Source organism: Phodopus roborovskii, unplaced genomic scaffold (genome assembly GCF_943737965.1).
Source record: "Phodopus roborovskii unplaced genomic scaffold, PHOROB, whole genome shotgun sequence".
NCBI classification, from domain to species: domain Eukaryota; kingdom Metazoa; phylum Chordata; class Mammalia; order Rodentia; family Cricetidae; genus Phodopus; species Phodopus roborovskii.
Window position 1 is genome coordinate 3888856 of NW_026126470.1, and position 21224 is coordinate 3910079.

The following is a 21224-nucleotide window of genomic DNA, read 5'->3' on the forward strand; positions in this document are numbered from 1 at the left end:
TTTGTATTTGTTCACTGATTTTTACATATTTTAGAAGGAAGGACTTTTTCTTGTTGCTTAAATTAAGGTAAGTATGTTACCTTAGTGGAAAAGCTTCACACTATTGTTTCGACGAGAATTTCACCAAGAACTTTGAACTTCTTCATATTCCAGTGCAGTAGAATATTTTTGTTGAAAGCTATGGACAACATTTAACAGCATCCATCTTCACTTATTGCAATAGCACCTATATAAACACTGCCATTCTCATATGTTCTATATGTTACATATATTGTTCAATCTGTTCAAATAGGAATTAAGGTTGATATGTGGCTCTTGAAACCTCAATTGAACTCAGGCAAGTACCAGGCTTTCTCCATACACATAAATCCTAAATTACAAGGATTCTGGATCCCTAAGTCACTATCTCCTGTTACCAGGAAACACTACTCTGATTGCTGATTTGAAGGAACTGGTTGATGCATCTACACAGGTTCTGAATAAAATGAAGATAAAAATCAGGAAATCAGAAAACAAAATGAAAGAGAGAGAAAGGGGAGGAAGGAGGGAGGAGAGGGAACTGGGATCAACATGAAAAATAAAAAGCAACAATAAAAAATAAATAAATAAATACAAAGATAAATCCAATAGATAGATTGTCTTTCATGAACATGTAAAATAAATTCTGGAATTACAGGAAGATACACTCTTTCTAAATTTTTCACTCTATTTTGGAAAAGCAGAAGAAAGAAAATACAAATCTCAAAATGCCATGAAATTAACAACTCAATTTATGGGAACTATAAGGAAGCTCCTAGACCAACTATAGGCAAGAAGATATTCAGAGACAAGGAAATAATACTTTCATAGTACATGGAAAAATTATTGTCACATCATATTCTGTGCCAAAATAAACCTTCCAAGAAGAAAGCAATCATAAAAATTGTGTGTATATTGTCATTAATATTACTTTTCTGTATACTGAATTCAAGGTTTCATATATGGTAGTCACTAAAATGCATCTTTTATAATAAAATATAAAACTATAAAAGATTTTTATTTTTATTTTATGCATATTATTTGCCTGTATGTATACATGTCCACCAGTGGCATGCAGTGCCATAAAATGCCAGAAGAGGACATCAAGTTCCTGGAAACTGGAGTTACAGATTGTTGTGAACCACCATTTGCATACAGAGAAGTGAGTATGGGAGTTAGGAAAAGCAACAAGTACTCCTAACCACTAAGCCAATTTTCTCCAACCCCTTAAAGAAAAATTTAAATTATCATTAAAGAGAGAATAGTAACAGCTCATTCACTTTGCCAAAATAAGTTCTACAGGATATATTTACTTCCAGAAGATAGGAGAAAATTATAGGAAAATGTGGCAAGCATAATGCTATCTGCTGTAGTGAGGTAGTCCTTCTGTAGCACTGACCACGCCCATTGGGTCAGAGTTAGAAATCTGCTATTTCTAACTCTGACCCAATAAACTGTTAACGTTGTTTGCAAAAGTATTAGATTAAACTCCAGACAATATTCCAAAGGGAAAATGTGATTTGAATACTTCTTGGTTGCTAAGAGAGCAAAGACACTGAATAAATAAATAGTCTTTTGGAAACACATGTATTAAAACAGTAACTTTCAAGCCAGTGTTGTAAAATTAAAATTGATGTTAAATATGATTAAAACAATTTCCTAAATGTTTGAAATTTAAGCCATCTTATCATTTGACTTTTTTTTAAAGACTGTTGCAATGGACTAACTGTAATTATTCAACTTCATTCTGTCTTTCTGGGAAATAATTCATTCTATTTTTAGATTTAGGCTTCTTGATTTCATATTCTTCTCAAGCGATTTGAAAACCTGGGATGTCTTCAAGGAAAGTGGCTTTGTTTGGAATCAAATGTTATATTGCCAGAAATTATATTTAGTGTGTGAGAACTTTCAAAAATACTGTCTGGGCCAATAAGCCTGCCTTTTTGTCAGGTATCAACTTCACCTTCTAGCTTTTCATGATATCCTCGAATTCCCTTGTTTAATGCAGAAAATCCTTGTGCCTAGAATCTCTTTATGCTCTCTGCTCACACAGTCATCTATGACAACATGATTGGACAGATGATCATAAGCTCAAAGCATAAATATTTCTGAACTGCAGAAGAGGCTGTGCCATGAGGCCTTAATAACAACTCTCTTTGGGAGTCCAAATCAATAGCTATTTCACTAAAGGCCCTGCTTATCCCATTCACCTCTGTGAACAATTATGCAATGGTCTGAGAATGGCCATTGTTCTTCTCTTCTGAATGTCAAAGCAGCCTCAGAGGAAACATTAATAAGAACATGTTCTTGGGGAAAGGAATACTGAACATTAATAATGCACATTTCAGTTGCTTATACCCAATGAGGTTTTATCCAGCTCTAAGAAAAATTATACTATGAAAATCTCAGGAAATAGGTGATCTTTGGAAGTGTGATAGTAAGAGGGGTGGCTCAAACTCAGAAAGGCAAAAAGCACAATTTGTTCATTCTCATATGTGGATCTTAGCTTGTAATAAACCATGTATGTGCATAAGTGAGTAGTAAGGCGAGTAGAGCCTAAAATAGTAAGCAGAGAACTGGAGTGTTAGAAAGACCTTCCATGGAAGAAAGGGAGGGCACAAGAACATATGTGAAATGGAAATGGAAAGAAGGCCGAGTCAAGGCCACAAGGGGAACAGAAGAGTTTAAGGTGGTGCAGAAAACTGTAGGAAAGTGCAGGACACAGTTTAAGGGGTGTAGGTCGGTGTACAGAAGATGGAAAGATGAGAAAGAAATTAAACCCCCTAAAACATATTACCTTAGGGAATACATACAGATATCTAATATTGTGTATGCTAACTGATAAAAGCACACAGTATAACAAATTTAAAAGAATCTTATTTCCAAAATTTAATTTCCACTGCCAAATGAAATTGGTTGAATTATATCATGTTGTAAGACCTTCAGTCTCCCAGTTTCGGTCGGTATCCCCAAGAACTCAATGTCCAGTCCAGTTGCTGCAACACGCAAGAGGCTTTAATGAACATGAAATGTTTGTGCATATGGGCTACCTAAGCAAGTAGGCCAGACAGAAGTCTCATTCTCTGGACACAGGCATTTTTAAAGGCAAAACCCACAAGCTTAGGGAGGGGGTGTGGCCTCTGTCTATCGAGTATGTGACCCTTTGAGGCCAGATGGTCTTGCTGTTAGGGTCAGCAGACCTTAGGACCTCTGGGTGTGCTAATTAATCTTGTCTGGGCAAACTGGAGTTGGAGCTCTTTGTTTCTTAAGAACCCTATTTACCACCTGCTGACACAGGGAAAGGAGAGGCAGTAGTGCATTCTTGGTATCCTGCTATCTCAGAGCCAAGCTGGTGGTTAGCAAATTCCACCCAGCATTCCAATTATTTGGGCTTCATTTCATTTCTTTGCTAGTTTAAATCTTTCAATGTGATACCTCCAGTCCTCATCTTGGAACAGGTTTGCAACCCAATACTACCATTACTGTGTTAATAAAGTTTATCCTAAATGAATATTCATGAGGAGCTTACTGAACATACATGTCACTTCAGAACACACAAAGGAACCAAACTTGCATTCAAATTTGCATGCTAATTAGTTCCTGTATTACTCATATAGTTATGATAATCTTAGAAAGATGAAATAAAAAAGCAATGTGATGTAAATTACCACTTTAAAATCAACAGTATTTTATTCAGGTCCTTTAAAATAATGTCATTAAGTAGAACAAATTAAAACAATTAAAATTGTGTCAGCAACTTATGCTTGCATGACAGTTTCAATTAGGAAAATGTTTAAATGGTTATGAAAAATAAGTTGGTATTTAGAACAAAGAGCTGATTTGTTATGAATAGAGTAATTTGAAGTATTTGAATTTGGTTTTAAATCTTAAATTTTACACTTAAAATCATATTTCTGTTTACTTGGTCAATACAGGAAGTATCATAGTGAATGCAGTTCTCGTTCTCATTTTGTTTCCTGAAGTTGGATATAGGTCTACATTACAATATTATGGAAAAGGAATGACAAATTCACAGCTCAATAATCTACCTTTTAGAATATAATCTCAAAATAAACTAAAGTTCAAGTAAATATGTATCATTCAGTGGATTTTGAAGGTGTGGGTTTGACAGGTGATGCTTGGTGGGGGGGGGATATTAAGGAACTCAAAGATCTATTTAAAGTCAGCCATTCGCAGGTACCATTTAGGGCCTATGAATAGATATGTCAACTAGTCCTTATTATTCAAGGCCTCTGACATCCTTTCAGATGTATATAAAAGGTGCCTTTCATATCAAGGGATCCCTTTGATACACAGAAATACTGGCATGGTAATATCCTTTGACAGGAATATCATAGTTGATATTCAAAACCTCTTTCACAAATAGCTTGGTCAGTGTCTGATAACAATCTTAAGATGAAAACAATAGGTTCTTCTTTTCCAGACAAGGACTGAGACCTCCAGAGATAATGGAGGATGCTGTATTTCCAATCTAAGAAAGGGCCTAAAGCCAGAAGACAAAAAAGGAATATGATACACCTGAAGACAGGAATGAAAAGGAAAGAAATGAAGGATAATTATTTCCTCAATGACATAGAAACATAAAAACTCAGAGTCCCAGAAGACCCATAAAACTTACTTGCTTCCTGATTCACCACTAAACTATGCTACTTCCTACATGTACCAACTAGTTTTGTGTCAGTCAACATAAACTAGAGTTATCAGAGTTGAAGGACCCTCAAAAGAAAAAAAAAACTTCCATAAAATCTATCTGGAAGAAATTTTCTTAATTAGTGACTGATTAGGGAGGACCCAACTCATTGTGGGTGGTGCCATCCTGCTGCTGGTGGTCCTAGGTTCTATAACAAAGCAGGCCATCAAACCATAGGAAGCAAGCTAGTAAGCAGCATCCCCTCCATGGCCTCTACGTCAGCTCCTGCTTCTAAGTTCCTGCCATATATGATTTCCTGCCTTAACTGCTTTTGACGATGAATGGTCATATGGACTACTGAGTGAAATAAAATCTTTCCTCCCAAATTGCTTTTGGTTATGGTGTTTCATCACATTAACAGTATCCTAACTAAGGCACTGCATTAGAATTCAGAAAGCAAAACTTTTTTCTTTTTTCCATTTTCTATCACCCACATTGTACAACAGACTACAAAACCTACTTCCCCTAATAGCCTCTGGGATTATTAGGCTCTCTTACAACAATCCCTGTCCATGAAACTACTTACTGGTGTCTGTTATCATGCCTGCCTCTTTTGGCCCAAAAATAACTTGTTTGTCTTCTATCTCCTTCCTCCTGGCAGCTATTAAGAGTTCAAGGTTGCACGGCCTGTAGTTTACTCTCTTTACTCCAAAATTTTATCAAATTCTTAAATTTATCAGGAAGGACCAAAACCGTACAAAGGAAACCCTGTATCACCTGGGACAGATATGTATGGAATTGTTACTATAAGTTATCTTACTGTATGTTTGCTGCATGTCAGGTCCCAATTCAATATATTCAAGCAAAGTTTGAAAGTAGGCAGTGCCTCTCAAAGTCCAAGCAGAGAAAGAGCTGAGCTTCTGTTCTTGAAATGTTAGCTGCTCTTCTGTGACTCAGCCAAAACATTTCTGTTTCCAATATGTTCGTCCTATCATTAGTAAATTGAAGGATACCATCATTTTCTACATACTGACACATAATGAGAAGAAGAATTTAACCTTATGGGTGGGCTTTACTCTTATTGCATTCCTTTCTCACTGCCTTGTGATCACTCACACAGAAATCCATTTCTTACAATTTCTTGCACAGGCGATATTTTTTTTAAATACAGCCCTTTTATCTGACAGCCCTGATGAAGCAGACACACTCATACGTATTACAAAGTATAGCACAAAAGAATGGAAGGGGGATTAATTTTGTGAAAAACAACATATACAAAATCTATGGTTGATCAGGAAAGATTAATGAAATTCAATGGTAGAAAAAGCAAATAATAAAGGAACCAAGTCTTAGAAGAAAACAAGGAAAACATTAAGGGACACGAGGAAAACACCCATTGTTCAAAACCAGTGAGGCAGAACAGCAGGTAAAATTCATCAAGGTTAAAAAGCAAAAGAAGGCCAAGTCCTGAGGTTCTTTGAATGCTGCTTTGAACAGTCACTTTCAAGAGACCTACGAAAACATTTAGAGAAAATAAGGGACTCCCATGACGTCAAGTTAAAAACTGCACTGACATTTGCTTTGTGTCCTAGTTTGCTCTTCTATTGCTTTGATAAAACATTGTTACAAAAGGCAACTTAAAGGAGGGAAGTGATTGTTTGGCTTATTCTTCCATGTCAAAATGCATCCCTGAGAGAAGTCATGGTAGAAGTTCGAGCAGGATGGATCCAGAAACAATGATTACAGGCTTAGCTAGCTTTCTCATAGAATTCATGACCACTTGCTCTGGGATGGTGCTACCCACAGTGTGATGGACGCTCTGGTATCAATTAAGAATAATAACAATATCCTAAAGCAGTGATGAGGTCCCTCATCCAAAGTTACTCTTGGTTGGGTCTAAGCTGACAATAAACAATAAGCAGGACACTTTGGAATTGAATGGATTGAATGGATTGTGAACACAGAATAGGGTATCAAATATATGGAGCACCAAGGAAATTGCTGTTGGACCTAAGAAAAGGTCAACCCATTATAAATACTGAAAAATAACTGGTAAGGGTAGTCTTTGTAATTTGGTGGCAAGCTAAAGCATTTCCTAGTATTGATCAAATGAGGAAATTTTAAAAGTGCTGTTCAATTATATAGGAGTACCACTCAAAGTGCAGGAGTTTGAGAACAGCAGCTGGAGCCAATAGCTGCTGAGAACCTGACACAGATCTGGACTTTACCAAAAGAATAGAATCAGTTTGTAATTTATGACATGCTGAAATATCAATGACTTCATCATTACAAAAGGCTAGTGTTCAATTTCCATCTTCTAGACTCTTAAACACTTTTGAGTATTCTAAGTCATTTTTTGTTAGAAACAATAATTGAAAACACATTTCTTTCAAATTGGAGGAGCTTTGCGGATAGCTCTTCACTCTCATCTGAAATAGCTTTTGATGAAGCTATGTTGGACTTCAGCAAGATGCCACAGGATGGGAACACAGATTTGTGTAAGGAACGAAAGACAATAGTCAGTGCGAAACAACACGAAATGAGGTTCAGTATTACAGCTGTAGCCCTCTGTCAATACAGTATCAGTCATTTTCTCCCTCACAGGTCCTATCCTCTATACCTTTACACCCATGAACCACGAAAAAAATGCTTAACCTTTTATTTCCCTCCCTTAATTTGTTTGCCTTTTCTTGCTGATCCTTCTATGTTGAAGGAAAGCTTAAGATTATTCATGAAATCTTGGGAGGCAACCTAGAGAATAGCTCTGGGAAGGAAAAGATGTCTTAAACACTGGTGAAGCCATCAGATGGTCAAAATAGAAAGTTCTGCTTCTTCTGATTTAAGCTTATCCACTACAGAGATACACAAAGTCGTTAATGTGTCAAGCCAATTTGTTTTGAGTTGCTTTGTCTTAAAGAAACATATAACAAATATATATATATATAATTATCAACTAGAGTTACTAAGAGAATACACAATTAAAAATCACAAATATCAACATTTTCAAATGATTATTTTATCAGAATAAACTAAGACAATAAAGTCAAATACAGATAATACTTTCAATTTTTCTTCCTTGGATGTGTAGTCAAGTTATAGTTTGAAGCTAGCATTTCATTCACATAAGTATATGGAGTTCACAAATCAGTTTATTCAAATACATTTCAATGCTTTGAAATTTACTATGAAAAATTCAGAGGTTTGGCTGTGATATAAAGTGTTGGCAGAGAATAGAAGCAATAATATGTCTTATTATAGCAGGAAATAGAGGAACAATATGAAAGTGTTCAAGCAAATAAATAGCTTAAAATGGAAAGCATATGTTTATAGATTTCTTCACATCTGCTGTTTCCCCACTGGCTGGAAAATAACAATTTATTATTTATAATAGGAACCATACATTTTTAGAAGTTGTATGAGTACTTTATTTTTACTATGACTACTATTTTCTGCATAAGTCAACAGATATTATTGTTAGTAATTTAAGGATATAAAATCCAAGGTCAATTCTTCTCTTTTTGCCATACATTATTAGGAATGATTACTGTACAATACACTGTCCTCTTTCTTGCATGACCAGTTGAAGCATATTAAAGTTAAAATCATGAAATAGAGAAATGTAATCTCAAAATACACTATGTATAAATGTATCATTTATTTAAAACTATCTCTGCCAAACAATGAATGAAGGTTTATGCTACATATAAGTGAAATTTCACAGGACATTATTAAATAAAACATAAACAGATGTATAATATTTATCCAGAGCTTTTTTGCTTTCCCAAAATTTAGAATAGTTTATCAGTTTTTATTTGTGGTATTTCCTAAAGCAAAAGAAATTCATAGATCCTCCCTTCTAAGATTAGTCATAATTTATATTTACTCCATTAGAAAATCTTGATATAGGTGAAGAAAACATTAGGTTAATCCTTAGTATTAATTTGAATGAAATGTTCTAGTCATTAAATCATAAAGGGTATTTCATGCTTTAAGCAAATAACACAAATTTTTCATGGCATTACTAATGTTTTCCACACCAAACATGATCATCAGCTAATGGGCTAGTGAAATTTGTGACAACCAAGAATCCATGTGTCCTATTGATTTAATCTATTAACATTTACTTTTATTATTCACTGTTTACATATGCATATTCAAGCAAATTTCTTTTCTTTCCCTTCTTTTTGTCTTTCATCTTTTTAAACAAATGTGATGTATTGCCAGGGTATCAGTGAATAAATATAATATGATTCTAGAGGAAAAAAAATTCTAGGAATAACTTACCACTGAGAACTGAACATCTGTAGTATACCCCTGTGTACAACAAGATCACTGTATTTCTATATTTTATTTTATGTAATTTCAATTTAAATGTACTTACATATATGTTCCTTATGAAGGTTAAGTAAAAATTTGAAATGTGTATATTATTTAATTAATAAGTCTCTATAAGAAGATTCATGTGAGAAAAAAATCATCCTTAAATTATATTTATCTCACTCTCATAACAATGTAAGTTGTAATTTTAAATTTAAACATATTTTCAATGTTGTTATTTCTTATCAATAACATTTTTAAAATATTACTAAAATTAAAAATCGATGTAGGTGAAAATTTTATTTAGTACTTGCGAAGGTCAGTAATCAACTGAGGTTATATGAATTCAATAATTCAAAGGGTTTAATTGATAGGAGTAAGCTATAGATTCATATGAAAGAAAACATAATATATCAGATGTTTTAAGGTTGATAGAAGTCAATTTCTTCAAAAAGAAATGCTTAGGGAGCACAGTCAATAACTTATGAGGAACAATTTAAGATAGCAGACATATTCTTTGTAATTTTGCATCTTACCATGGCAAGAACCCTCAATTTCTTCATAGCCTGTACTGCAGATACACCTCCCAAGAGGAACGAGCCAATCTCCATCAGCTCCACAGTAGAGTTTCGGAGTATCTCTCTCTTCAGCACTCTTCACACATGAACCCCGCACTTCAACCAGAGAGGAAGAATCAACCCTTGGAATGGTATCAGGAAACATGGCCAAGTTCCGCACAGTGAAGGGGCACTTTTTGTAGAAAACACGGACTGAGACCAGGGCAATGCATGCTCCAATGTCTTGAAAGGCCAAATAAAATCCTTTCCTTTCTATAGGTCCCACCTCGCGAATTTCAGTGTTGAGTTTAAGGATTCGATCACCCAAATCCATCTGTGTAAAACTCTCATCAGCAGCAATCGTGTCGATCTTTATATATTGGCTTGGCTTGAATTTAGTCCCATGGGATTCATCCGATTCTATATAATACAGATTAAATGTTTCTTTACAAGTTCCCAAGACCCATGGGATGCTGTTACAATCCCTCAGTGTGAACTTCATTTCTACATAAATCTTCTGTGCAGCATCACGAGATATCCAATTAGTACGAAGCCAGTTGTTCTGGTTTGGTTCCATGACATTGCATACCTGGTATGTATGTATGGGCCTGTTGTGCTCATCCATTTCAGTAATGGCATCCCACTGCAAAAAGGAAAGGAGAAATAATGAAATGATTATAAAGCCACTGCTATTAACATAAATGTTTATGTTGAAGAATGTCCTAACTCCATTGTGTAAATGTACCACATTTTCTCCACCTATTCTTCAGTTGAGGGGCATTTAAGTTACTTCCAGGTTCTGACTCTTACAAATAATGCTTCTATGAACATAGTTGAACAGATGTCCTTGTTCTATGAATGTGTATCTTTTGGATATATGCCTAAGAGTGGAATTTCTGGATCTTGAGGTAGACTCTTTCTCATTTTCCATATGGGGGGGAGGGCCTAGGCCCTGCTCCAAATTATGTAACAGACTTCCAAGACTCCCCATGGAAGGCCTCACCCTCCCTTGGGAGCAAATAGGGGATGGGATGGGGATTGGTTGGGGGAACAGGGGAGGACAGGAAGTGTGGGAACTGGGATTGACATGTAAGACAAGTTCCTTTCCAATTTAAATTTAAAAAATTATATATAAAAGAATGTCCTAACAAAAGAAAATGGGTTAAAACTATGCAATGAAACTGTCCAAAGCAGCAAAACAGCATTTTAACCATGACCCTTTGTGATTGAAGTATGGAATCTACCTTTCTGAGAGCTTTCTCCACTAATCACATGACCATGGCAGCTTTACCATTGTCCGTTTCCTCAACTGTATAATAGAATTGGTATCACGACTTGTTTCATATGGTCTTGTAATGCAATTAACAACACATACTGCTCTTGGAGAGGACCCAAGACTTGTCTCAATCATCCACAGCAGGAAACTCACAACCACTTGCCACTCTATAGCTAAGTGACCAGACAATACCCTAGCTTGGCTTCCATGAGCATCTGATCTCTAGTGCACACATTCACATAGAGAAACAGATACATAAACAAAACAAACAAACAAACAAACAAAAAAGTATTTCCTGACTTACTGAAAGGATTTCAAGTGTTATAAATTATTTGATCAAAATCACCAGATCCATGAATACTCAGTTGTTTTCCCAATCTATCCTCATGTATAATTTGTCATAAAGTGAGATTTATTAACCAGTATGAAATTAAATGCTTTTATGGTCATTCTCAGATAGATAGGGATTCCCTCTGTACTGACTAACTTTCTATCAACTTTCCACAAGCTGTAGTCACTGAAGAGTAGGGAAAAATCATTTGGAAAATGCCTCCTTATTATTAGGCTACAGAGCATTTTCTTAATTACTGATTGATATAGGAGGGTCCATTCCATTGTGGGTGGTGCCACCCTAGATTGGTGGTGAGGCTTTTACAGGGAAGCAGGTAAAACAAGTGGAGGGTAGGATGGTTTGATTCTATGTTAACAGTTATTAGCAATAAGACCATTAGATAATAGTCAACTAAACTATTAGTATGCAGGGTCCAACAGATGCACTGAGGGATGCAGAGCAAAGCCAAACAATGACCACAACTATTTCTTTGCATTCACAAGGACTATTTCAGTTTGTACTGGTCTTGGTGCTATCGGTTAGGATTACTGTGGCTGTGGTGAACACTATGAGCAAAAGCAAATTGGGCACAAAAAAAGGTTTATTTCACTCATAGTTACCTATAACAGTTCATTATCAAGGCAGTGAGGGCAGGAACTCAAGCAGGGTTGTAACTTGGAGGCAGGACCTGCAGTACATGTACTGGAGGCCTGCTGCTTACTGCTTTGCTCACCCTGCTTTCTTATAGAACCTAAGACCACAAGCAGAGGCATAAAACACTGGGCTGGGTCCTCCCATATCAATCACTAAGAGAATGCCCCATAGGCTTCAGGACAGCTGGAAATTATGGAAGCAATTTGTTAATTGAGGTTCCATGCTCTCAGGTGCTTTTAGTTTGTGTCAGTTTAACATGAAAATATTCAGCACAATTGACCCTTTGTCAGCTACACACAAGCTTATCACTGCCAAGCTACAACATTTCAACATTTCATTTCTTCTTCATTCCAAAGACTAAACTTTAATGTTGATACCACAATAGAAAATATTTTCCAACTTAAAAGACCCATTCTTACAAATTTAAAGTACTTAAAAATTTGATCGCTTTTAAAAGAGTGAAAAAATCTTTTAAAATCCAAAGTCTCTCAACTGTAGGCTGCTATACATTTCACCTCCTGATATTGGTCTCAATCAATGCTAATTTCTTAGCACCAGCTGCTGAGCATTGACAACCCCAGGAAGCAAAGGTTTTACCTAGGTGGTTCTTGTCTCTTGTTAATCACATCTATTCTTTAATTTCAGTTAACTAGAACTACAGTTTCTTAACTTAAACCATGTGAAGGCTCTGATCGAGACTTTGAGTGGTTCTCAAACATTCCCCTAGAACTTCACAAGCCTGACCTTCATCCTCTGCATTTCTCTTCACATTGTATGTTCTAACCTCCTACAAAACAGCTCACTAAGCTTTGAAAACTCAATGGCTTTCCTAGCCCACAATTCCAAATCCTTCTACAAAACAGCAAAGTCCCAACATAACAACATGGTAACATCTGTAATGGCAATGCCCAAAAATCCTACTATGAATATCTATTTTAGTTAAGGTTACAATTACCAATAGCAACTTGATGGAAACTTTATTTCATTCACATTTCCATCAAAATCAGTGAGTGCAGGAACTCAAGTGATGCATGAATCTGCAGGCAGGAGCTGATGTGGAGGACATGGAGGCATGTTGCTTACTCTCTTGCTCCGCCTGGATTACTCAGCCTGCTTTTGTATAGAACCCCAGTCCATAAACCCAATAATGAAACCAAGCACAATGGGCTGGGCCCTCAGGCATCAATCAAAAATTATGAAAATAACCTACAGCCTTGCCTTAAATCTTATTTTATGGAAGTATTTTCTTAATTCAAGTTCCCTCCTCTCAGATAACTTTAGCTTGTACCAAATTGGCATAAAACTGTATCACACAATATAAACCTTAACTAAGTCTGAATATCCCTCCTTCCCTGTTTGCTTAGTCTAGATACACTTCCCTGATGGCCTAGCAGGGGAAGACTATGACTGGCACTAAATAGATGAGGCTGTGATTTGTTCAAACATAAATCTCTGTTTGCCTGAGAGTTATGTTGTGATTGGTTCTGATACCTTTCTCTGTCTATATAACAAGGCATCAGACAAACTGAGTGAATAGGCCAGGAGACAGTCTCGTGTACTTCTGGCTGTGGTGGAGCTACATTAGGTACAATCAAAAGGTTAGCCCAGGTTGTCTTTTCTTGCCTTCATCTAGTATCATGGAACTAAACACAAAGAAATAAGCATCAGAGACAGCAGAATGCAATGGTGGCAGAGATAATGGAACCAAGTAGTCAAGAGAACAGGCCAAGTTCTAAAAGAATCAGACACTAGAATAGAACAGTGGCTGAACAGTATGAGAGCCACCAGGACAGGAAGACAAGGGGTCCAGAAGTTATAAGATGGCAAAAGAGAGAGGAATGGCAAAGCTGGCCTAAGGAGCTGGAGAAGAGAAAGTACAAGCTTTGGTCACTGGAAGATTACAGCCCTGAAGGCTGTAAAATCTGTCAGGCCAAAGTCTCAGACTCTTAAGCTGATTAAACCTTGATTCCTAGGCACACATAAGTGTGGTAACACTAGTGATTATTAATGGCTAAGGAATCCATTTATCTATAATTGTCCATAGCAGCAATACCAACCATTGAGGGATCCCAAAATTTGAGACACACACAAGAGCTATCACACTTTCAGAGCTAGCTCCTACATCACATACTGCTTTGACTACTGTGTGCTGTCTCTGTTTGTTGTGGTCCACCACCTAGAGACACTACTGCTGCCAAATATAAGCCCTCAAAGAGCTTCCTTATGTTTACCCAGGCTTTAAATCTGGGTAAAGTAAAAACCACAAATTGGCAAAAATTTGATAGAAAATAAACATAGACAAGGCCGTAGATGTAGATTAATACAAGAAATATTTCTGTCATTCTTCAAGACCTGAGAATACAGTAAAGTAGTCTTTATTTGAGATTATGTTGTAGTATAGGGATACAATAACACATGACTGTCAAGAGAGTAAATGTCATGCTAGGAGTACAGTAACAGAATACATCCCAGATAGGAAGAAGATTTTTCCTAGGTCTCCAAAAGTCAACCTCACTAAGGAAGTGGCACTTATGCAATATCCTAAGGAAAAGACAGAGCAGAGAGCAAACAGTAAGTTCCATTACAAGCAAGACATTATGTGCATAGATTCAGTTTAGGAAGAATACTGGGGAAGAAATTTCTAGAGAACTGATCTAAAATTCTTCCCCAGTGTCTTGAACTTCGCCTTTTGTTCTGAGCTAGGTCATTGTGCTCCCCCCCCCCCCGTTTTGTGTTAAATATAAGCAAGCTGACAGTTGATTCAACAGGAAAACCTTGCTAACCTTTCTTAATAGAATGATTTACCAAGACATTTGAATACTTTGAAATCAGTTGGCATTAGCATATATTCCTTTCAATTTTTATATCTACTTTTGAACATATAGGCTGTTTTTATTTTGTTTGTATAGTTATAATAGAGTTGTTAGTGAATAAGTAATACTTAAGAATCTTCACAGTCTTTGAGGGAAACCGTGCTGGTCTTCAAGTGTCTATCATTTCAACTTGATGATTCTGGTAACACAAACTGTTTCCTATATCAAAGAAGATTCCATTTCTTGGTACTCTCCATCAGTGATTTTGAGTAATATGATTTAGCACATTGTGTTTACAATATTTGTCACTTTAATTGGCTGTGGAGAGTCACTTAATTTAAGTGGGTTGAACTGAGAGTAAGTATAGTTTCCAACTGTAGGGATACTTGCTTCATTATCTATGACTGTTATGACATGAAATGCTTTAAATTATCTACTATAATTGTATGCAAATAATGGAATAATCTATCAGAAGGTTAAATCTATAACTATAAATGTCAAGTAGCTTGCTTGTGATTCAGAGGATACTTTCCATAGAAATTACTTTCTTCTGAACTGTTGATATAATTTTATAGAATAAAACCATTGCTCGTCAGGAGTGCACCCATCATCAAGTGGAGAATGATACTGAGTCACCAATCCAATGCCTGTCATTTCACCAATAGCACGAGTCTCAAGCAACATTTATGTTTAAAATTAAAAGCAATCTAATATTCTTCTGTGCCGTGTAAGGAGTCAACTAATTGCTACAGATATATTAATAATAGTGAATAAGGTAATGCAATAATAAAATATGAAAATTATCAAAAATAAATGCCCAAAATTCACAGAATTTTACCAAAAAAAAACCTTTCAAGTATCATCCACTGATTATTTTTATCATGGACAAATTTCTATTCAAATCTGACTTTATTTCTTATGGAAGGCATGCAATGACCATATTCTATCCTTAGCTTTCCATAAATATTGCATAGCTATGTTCTGGAGCAAAAAGATTGCCTCTCTACATTTTTAATCATGTCATTAGGCTAAAATGTTAACGTGTTCATCAATGAACTCCTAAATATGAACCTAATGTATTTAAAACAATATGTAAATGCTTATTGTTTAGGAAAATACCATTATGATATTACTATGTTTGTGTAAATATGTTATACATTGGGTCTATTTATATATACTAGATAGGTCATACATCCTAGGAGAAAACATAGTGCTATTATTTTGCCTGATGGAAACAGTACCAAACCGACTTCTAATGACCTACAATTATACACATATATTAGTACATTTCTTAACCCTCACCAGAGATTCTTCTATTTATATTAGGTGGTTATTAAAGCAAAGGCCTACAATAGGCTAAAGAGCAGAGAAAAGAGAGAATAAGATGCTCACCCCTAATTGGGATATCTATATCAAAACTACCCTTCTTCCAAGGTTCTGTGAGCACTACAGAAAAATGGTAGGAGGAGTATTCTCTGGACACATTAGGACAGCTACACTCATGAACTCACCAATTGTGACAGCATGCACTATTGCAAAAGCTCAAGCCAAACCAAATCCCAGCATGAAAAGTGAAATTAAATATCAAGACTGATCCTTAGCTTAGGAGCTCTTGTCAAATGATCAATGCTAGAAAAGAAGAGTCAGTTTGTTTTAAGAGTGTTGCCCCTGGTAAATCAACCATGGTCCTAAAGGACACACACCTAAGAATATATAAGCAGTACAAATTGGACTTCATGGGTGAACCAAAAATAAATAAATAAAAAAAGAGTACACAGACTTTGCAGAGTAGGAAATAGGGGTGTGAGAATGGGTTAAAGTTGGGGGAGGGGAATGAATATGATGAAAGTATCTTATATGAAATTTTCAAATAACTAATATTAAAGAGAGATAAGAGCATTATCTGATTCATAAAAATGTGAATTTTCAAATACAATGCATCAATATGAACATAATATTTGGTTTTCCATATTCAATTTAAGAAGTCATAAACAATAGTGTTTATCTTTGTTTATTAAAAATATGCAACTGGAATAGCACTTAGGTACCAGAACAGTCAAAAGGTCTACTGTTAAATTTAATGTCTGCACTAATCAAAAGAAGTGTATATTAAATTTCAAAATTGAATCTATTTGACTATAAATAAGATATGGATTTAAAATTGGTCTAGATGTACAAGATATAACATTTACTAATCAGTATCAGTAGTAGTAGAATTTATTTCATATTTTAGGTATGTTTCTTTCAAAGACATTGAATTTATGATTTTCATATTCCAAGTACTAAAATCAGCCTCTGAAAATTGTAGGCATAAGGTTAACTAGCATGTTAACTAGCATAGGAGTCTGGATTATATCTACCATGTTTCTCAATATAGTTTCAATTAAAAGCCATTCTTTCAATAAATAAAACTTCATGTTTCATTTTCTTACTGTATGAAGACAACTTCACAAACCTGCATATCCAGGCTTATATCAAAGTATTTCAACTTCTTATAACTGTCAGGAAAGTTGTGACAATTCCAAAACTGCCAGCTCCCACATTTGGTCATATATACTTCCATGCCACCCACTCACAATTTCTCCAATCCTACAAAGGACTTCCCACAAAAAAGCTTATCATAGCCCTTATGTAAAACCTGGATCCTCCTCTTAGATGACAGCATTGATCCCTCATTCATTTTGAAGAGGACACCAGAACCATCTCATCTTGGAGCCTGGGTCCGTGCCCCCAACACTACCTCCTCCCAAAGCCATGAAGTTTCTGAAAGTTAATGAAGCTTTGAGTGGACAAAGCGACAAAGCCACAGTGTTTCTCAAAGCCGTTTGAGAAATAAATTCATGAATCTGGAAGCCTATGCCACGTAGAGACAGAACTCCAATCCCCTCTCTTACGCAGTTTTATGAAGAGGAGTGCAGCCATAGAAGAAAATGGGCAAGCCTATCTAAAGTTCTAGGTACAGAAAAGTGGTTTCCCATTCTAAGTCCAAAGGTGGTGGTAATTATTTAAAATATTCAAATTAGATTTATAGAATATTATAATTGGAGTTGATAAAGTGCAGGTCCTGGGAGCATAAAAACCAGCATTTGTGCAAAATTCCAGACATGTGTCTTGCTTTTGTTATCCCAGTGCTGAGGAGGAAGAGACAGGAGGATCTCTGTTCTCAGTGTTCAGCCACGTTTTCTGAGTCTCAACCCAAGCTGTGCTGGTTACTTTCTGTGTTATTGAAAAAAACTAGTCATCTGGGAATAAAGAAACTCAAGTGAGGAATTGCCTTCATTAGACTGAGTTGTAAGTAGGTCTGTGGGAATTAATTTTCTTAATTGATAATTAATGCTGTAGGTCAAAGCCTACAGTGGTCTGTGCCATCAATAGTAGGTGGCCCTGGGCTGTTTGAGAATAGTAGCTGAGAAAGCTGGAAAACAACAGCCAGTGAGCATTTCTTCATTGTCTCTGCTTCAGTCCTGACATACAGGTTTCTGCCTTGACTTTCAACTTGCTTTTTTCAGTGAAGGTGAGAAATTCCAAGCTTAATGGTTTTTCATTCCTGTTTTATCACAGACACTGAAAGCAGATAAACAAAAACCACAGTCCCACAATAACAACAGTCCCACAACAGTTCATGAAAATTAAGGCTTAAACTAAACTCATGCAGCCCTAAACCTAGATGAAGTATTTAGTGTTGACTCTTTCCACGGGAGCACGGGAGGGAAATTTATTGTTTTTTTTTTTTTTTTTTTGAGGTTTTGAGCCTGGACAATTTGTCCATTTGTCAGTGGATAGCCCTATAGCCATCACTACATGAGCAATGTTAGTTATAGTCAATAAGACGGAAAGAAGAGAAGAGGAGGTCAGAGAAGAGAAGAGGAACGTAATGTTAGAAGTGAGACATAATGAGAGGTACCTGGGAGGAGTGGAGAGAAAAGGGGCATGGTTATGATATATATTGTATTTATGTATGAAATTCTTAAAAAGTAAAAAAAAAATGAAAAGTAAAAATAAAACAAGAAAACAAACAAAACCCCCCACACAACAGTTTATACTGAATTGGCAGTAGCATATAATAATTACTACAAAGTGAATATAGGATTGGCACTTGGACTTTAGATAAAATAGTCTAAGTAATAAATTATGGAAATATACTGTAGTACAGGTCTGAGTCTATGGCAATCGATAATATATATGGTAAGCATTTAGGATTCAGCAATATTCATGAATTAGTATAGTATTGAAAACTTGAAGAAGAATTGTAATTTTTTTAAAGAGCTAAAGGTTTCAGTAATTAAAACTGAGCACTGGTGCTTCATTCTTTCCTACAGTTCTGGTATTCATGGGCTGTGGCGTGATGATTTCTGTAAGTTCAAGACTAACTGGGCTACATAGTAAGTTTTAGGCCAGCCTGGCTTCCACACACTCTCTCTCTGTCTGTCTGTCTGTCTGTCTCTCTCTCTGTGTGTGTGTGTGTGTGAGAGAGAGAGAGAGAGGGGAAGAGAGAGAGACTATCATTTGTTTTCTATCTATAGCTATATATCATCTATTTTTTTTCATGCAATCACTTTTTCTTGCAGACACACAAGAAAAAACAAACAAATAAGGAAGCTAAGAAAGAAACATTCAATAAAGCAGAAAGGAATATGTTAAAGTATACACACTTTTAGGCACCATTAGCACTATGTTACATGTATTCAGTGGATTGTAGTGCCTATTCTTCTAAAAACAAATATGCAACGGATTATCTAATGAATGTTTACATGTAATAGCTACCAAAATTACAATATGCAGAACATATCAACCCTGCCATTTTTTTGTTCATCTTTGTCATCTGCTAGATTTTAACAGCACTGTCACTGAATCAAGTATTCTAAGTTGTCCATAAAATACAGCTTGGATCAGCACTGGAAGGAGATGGAAAATTTAAGAGTATGATACAGCCAAAGAAACATCACAGGGGGGGGGGCACAGAAGGATTATACAGATTCCTGGCTTTCCTTCTCTTTTTTGGCTTCCTGAATGTCTTAAGGTAAGCTACACAATACACTCATCTCATGATGTACCAGAGGTTATAAGGCCAAATAAAAAAGAATTGGGACCCAACACATGCCTTTTCTCCGTATAAATAGAACATCAAGATATTTGTTCATAGGAGTAGAATAATTACATATTATATAAAAATTTGATAAAATATAATGCAGAATGAGCTCATCAAACTAAAGCAAAAACAAACAAACAAACAAAGCAAACAAAAACAAAACATGTTTTTCAGGGAAGAGAATTTAGCTTATTTAGGATTTTAAGATTAGAATAAATAAGACAAAGAGCCTGTTCTGGCTTGCAGTCATTTTATGAAACTTTTCTTAACTTCAAAGGATGGATATTAGCTACAAAGTGATGGATAAAACATTTAGAAACTTGATTCATGGGCTATTTTGGTTAAGCAAGAATGAGATATATCAAAAGATTTTTTTTTCATATGCTTCAAGATTACCTTGGAGATAATGATCTTCTAGAAACCATTTAAATAGTGAAACTTCATTGTTCATAATATCAGTCCAACATGGTAAGACATATATTTAAAAAAAGTTAAAATAATCAACAAGCTTTAAAAAGTTCAAGTATAAGAACAAAATCTCTTAGCTTTCTTTTCTGTATGCTTTGATGTTTGCTATCTTTTACATGCCATGGAGAGTGAGCTCAGCCCTAAATGGAACATATTCCACATAGTTCCTCTTTGCAAATCTAAAGAACTGTTACCAAAGAGGTGTTGGAAAGAGTATAGAATCCAAAAACAGTGGATGAATACAAAGAAACAGTGGCCTCTGGATACAGCAGGGCATCTGACCTTATGAATTCATAGTGCCCAGGAAACACATGTACAAAATCTGTGCAATGCCAAACCAGATCAAATGCTAGAACAAAAATGGGAATTGAGCAATCATTGACACCTGTCGGTGGAGCTACTTGCAGTAGTAAGCTGCTTTGAAGGGAGAGACAGTTTTCATTAAGAATGTAACCCCTGGAAAGTTCACCACGCTCCAGTGAAGACCACACATTCCAGAATATGTAGACAGCACAAGTTGGTCTTAATGGGTTGAAAATGGAGAAGCACAAAATTGGGTGAGTGGAAAAAAGGCCTATCTGGAATTGTTTTTTTTTTTTTTAAATAACAAATGTTGCATGAAATTCTTATAGAACTAATACAGAATATTTCCAGGAGTTGGTAAATGGGATATTGAACTCATAAAGGCTGAATACTTCTTACAGATAACAAAGGCTTGGGGTTGGGGCATATATTTGATATACCTAGAGGCTAATGTTAAATCTACAGCCAGGGATGTTTCCTAATATAACCTCCACATAGTTTGATGATTGCTCTTTTCAGCTTGAATGGAATAAAGAACACCTAAGATATTAATAAAACACATCCCACAGTGAGCCCAGGAGGACATGTCTCAAGTGGGTTAGGCCATGAGACTCTGTCTAATGAGTGGTTAATAACTTGGTAGAAACAAAATGTGGTAGAATTATTGGGAGGATATGAAGTGTAAGGAGTCAGGGCTATTTGAAATAAGGTGTTCTTCTGTGAGGTGGAAGCCTTATGCTTTCTCCT

The 21224-nt window shown here is 35.7% G+C and overlaps 1 protein-coding gene across 1 annotated transcript in view; it reads right to left on the bottom strand.

The window, feature by feature from the left end:
* The window catches only part of Epha6 (EPH receptor A6), a 769688-nt gene that overhangs the window by 620948 nt on the left and 127516 nt on the right, over positions 1–21224 (bottom strand). The window contains exon 3 of the mRNA XM_051191720.1: positions 9523–10186. Within this exon, the coding sequence (XP_051047677.1) occupies positions 9523–10186 (664 nt within the window). The remainder of the gene's footprint in view (positions 1–9522; positions 10187–21224) is intronic.